The 1,711-nt window shown below is 45.1% G+C and overlaps 1 protein-coding gene across 2 annotated transcripts in view; it reads right to left on the bottom strand.

The window, feature by feature from the left end:
• The window catches only part of Map3k21 (mitogen-activated protein kinase kinase kinase 21), a 39,826-nt gene that overhangs the window by 7,939 nt on the left and 30,176 nt on the right, over window positions 1–1,711 (bottom strand). For both annotated transcript variants that reach the window (XM_029480830.1, XM_021170774.2), the window contains one exon: window positions 864–1,014. In XM_029480830.1, coding sequence (XP_029336690.1) covers window positions 864–1,014 — 151 coding nt within the window. The remainder of the gene's footprint in view (window positions 1–863; window positions 1,015–1,711) is intronic.

The raw sequence follows: 1,711 nt of genomic DNA, 5'->3' as shown, positions 1-1,711 counted from the left end.
GTGTGTGTGTGTGTGTGTGTGTGTGTGTGTGTGTGTGTGTGTATGGAGGGTAGAAGCTAACATCATATGTCTTCCTCAATTGCTCTTTATTGTTACTATATTGAGGCAGGGCCTCTCACCAGTTCTGGCTAGGGTAGCAAGCCAGTTTGCCCTAGAGGTCCCTTGTTTCTTCTAAGACTTCCTTAGACCCACAGGACCCTCTACCTTGGTGCCTTGGAGTCTGGGAGTGCAGGGTCTCAGGTCTTGATGGTCTAAGATTACAGACCGCTACCATGCCTGCCCAGCTTTTACCTGAGTGCTGGGGATTGAACTCTGCATCTCTTGCTTGCCAGACAAGCACTTCATCTGCCGAATGTCTCAGTCCAGCTGCAGTATTTTTAAAGATACAAAGACAATACCCACTTTGTGCTTCTGAATTTTGAAAACCTGATAAAATCTTTTAAAAGTATTTTAGACTTATTTATGTGTATAAGTGTTTTGCCCAAACATATGCATGCAAACCACATGCATGTCTGGTGCACACAGAGGTCGGAAGAGGGTGATGGATCCCCTGTAAATGGAGTAAAGGGTGGCTGTAAGACATCATGTTGGTGCTGGGAATCAAACTCAGATCCTCTGCAGGACTGAGCAATCTCTCCACCACCGCCACCCCCATACACAAACTACGAAGTGATACATAAAGATGTTGAATTATGTACTGAACTAATAGTTATTTCACGAAGTCAGCTCAGCATGCTGACTGAACATTAAGTTAGCATCCATATAATTGCTTCCCAAGAGGCAGGTTGAGCCACATGGTCACATGCACGATAGATAGCGCAACTACCCAGTGTGTGCCACGAGCCTCCTCTTCACACCCTTACCTCTCTCTGCCTTCTGGTCTTTCCTTTGTTTGAACGGAGCTTGGTCCCCATGTACATCCTTTTTTCTTGAAACTCCTTTTCACATCTTCAAAGTCTTCTTGGCGGAAGATCATGTTCCTTCCCCGGGTTTTATTGTTCTCATCTGAAGTTACTACACAGGAAAACCACCGTTACTTCTGATTTCAATAAAAGGTCTCAGAATCCTCGAAGGCTTTAGATGGAGTGAAGGCTCCTCACAGAACAACTCACTCGTCCACCTTGGAAAACTGAAGTGTGTGTGTGTGTGTGTGTGTGTGTGTGTGCAAGCTAGAAAAAAGGGAATGTACCAGAAGTGTAAAGACAGGAGAATCCCCAGGTCATCAGCCAACAGGTCTGGGAACCCATCTCAAAGAAGAAAAGCGCTGAGGCCCACACCTGAATCTGTTCCCCAACTGCCACCCTCTCTGTGACACACGCATGTAGGCAGTCGAACACATGCATGGACATACACCGTACACACGCACACACAGACAATTTAAAAACTGCAAACCATACATTCCTTTAAAATGGTTTGACTAGTATTGGGCACGGTGGTGCACTCCTTTAATCCTAGCACTCAGGGGGCAGCAGGTGTATCTCTGTAAGTTCAAGGCCAGCCTGGTTTACAATAAATGTAAAATAAAGTATTTAAGACTAGTGTGATTGTAGTGGCTATTCCTGGTTGTCAACTTGACTTATTTGGAATGAACTACAATCCAGAATTGGAAGGCTCACCAGTGACCCTTATCTGGAGGCTTGGAGATCCTTATCTGGATCTTGGTATGGAGATCTTGAGCCATAGTGGCTATGGATTCCAGAAGATTAAATCT

Source organism: Mus caroli, chromosome 8 (genome assembly GCF_900094665.2).
Source record: "Mus caroli chromosome 8, CAROLI_EIJ_v1.1, whole genome shotgun sequence".
Taxonomy (NCBI): Eukaryota; Metazoa; Chordata; class Mammalia; order Rodentia; family Muridae; genus Mus; species Mus caroli.
Note: the sequence above shows the minus strand (reverse complement) of the source record. Positions and strands in the feature narration are given on the sequence as shown.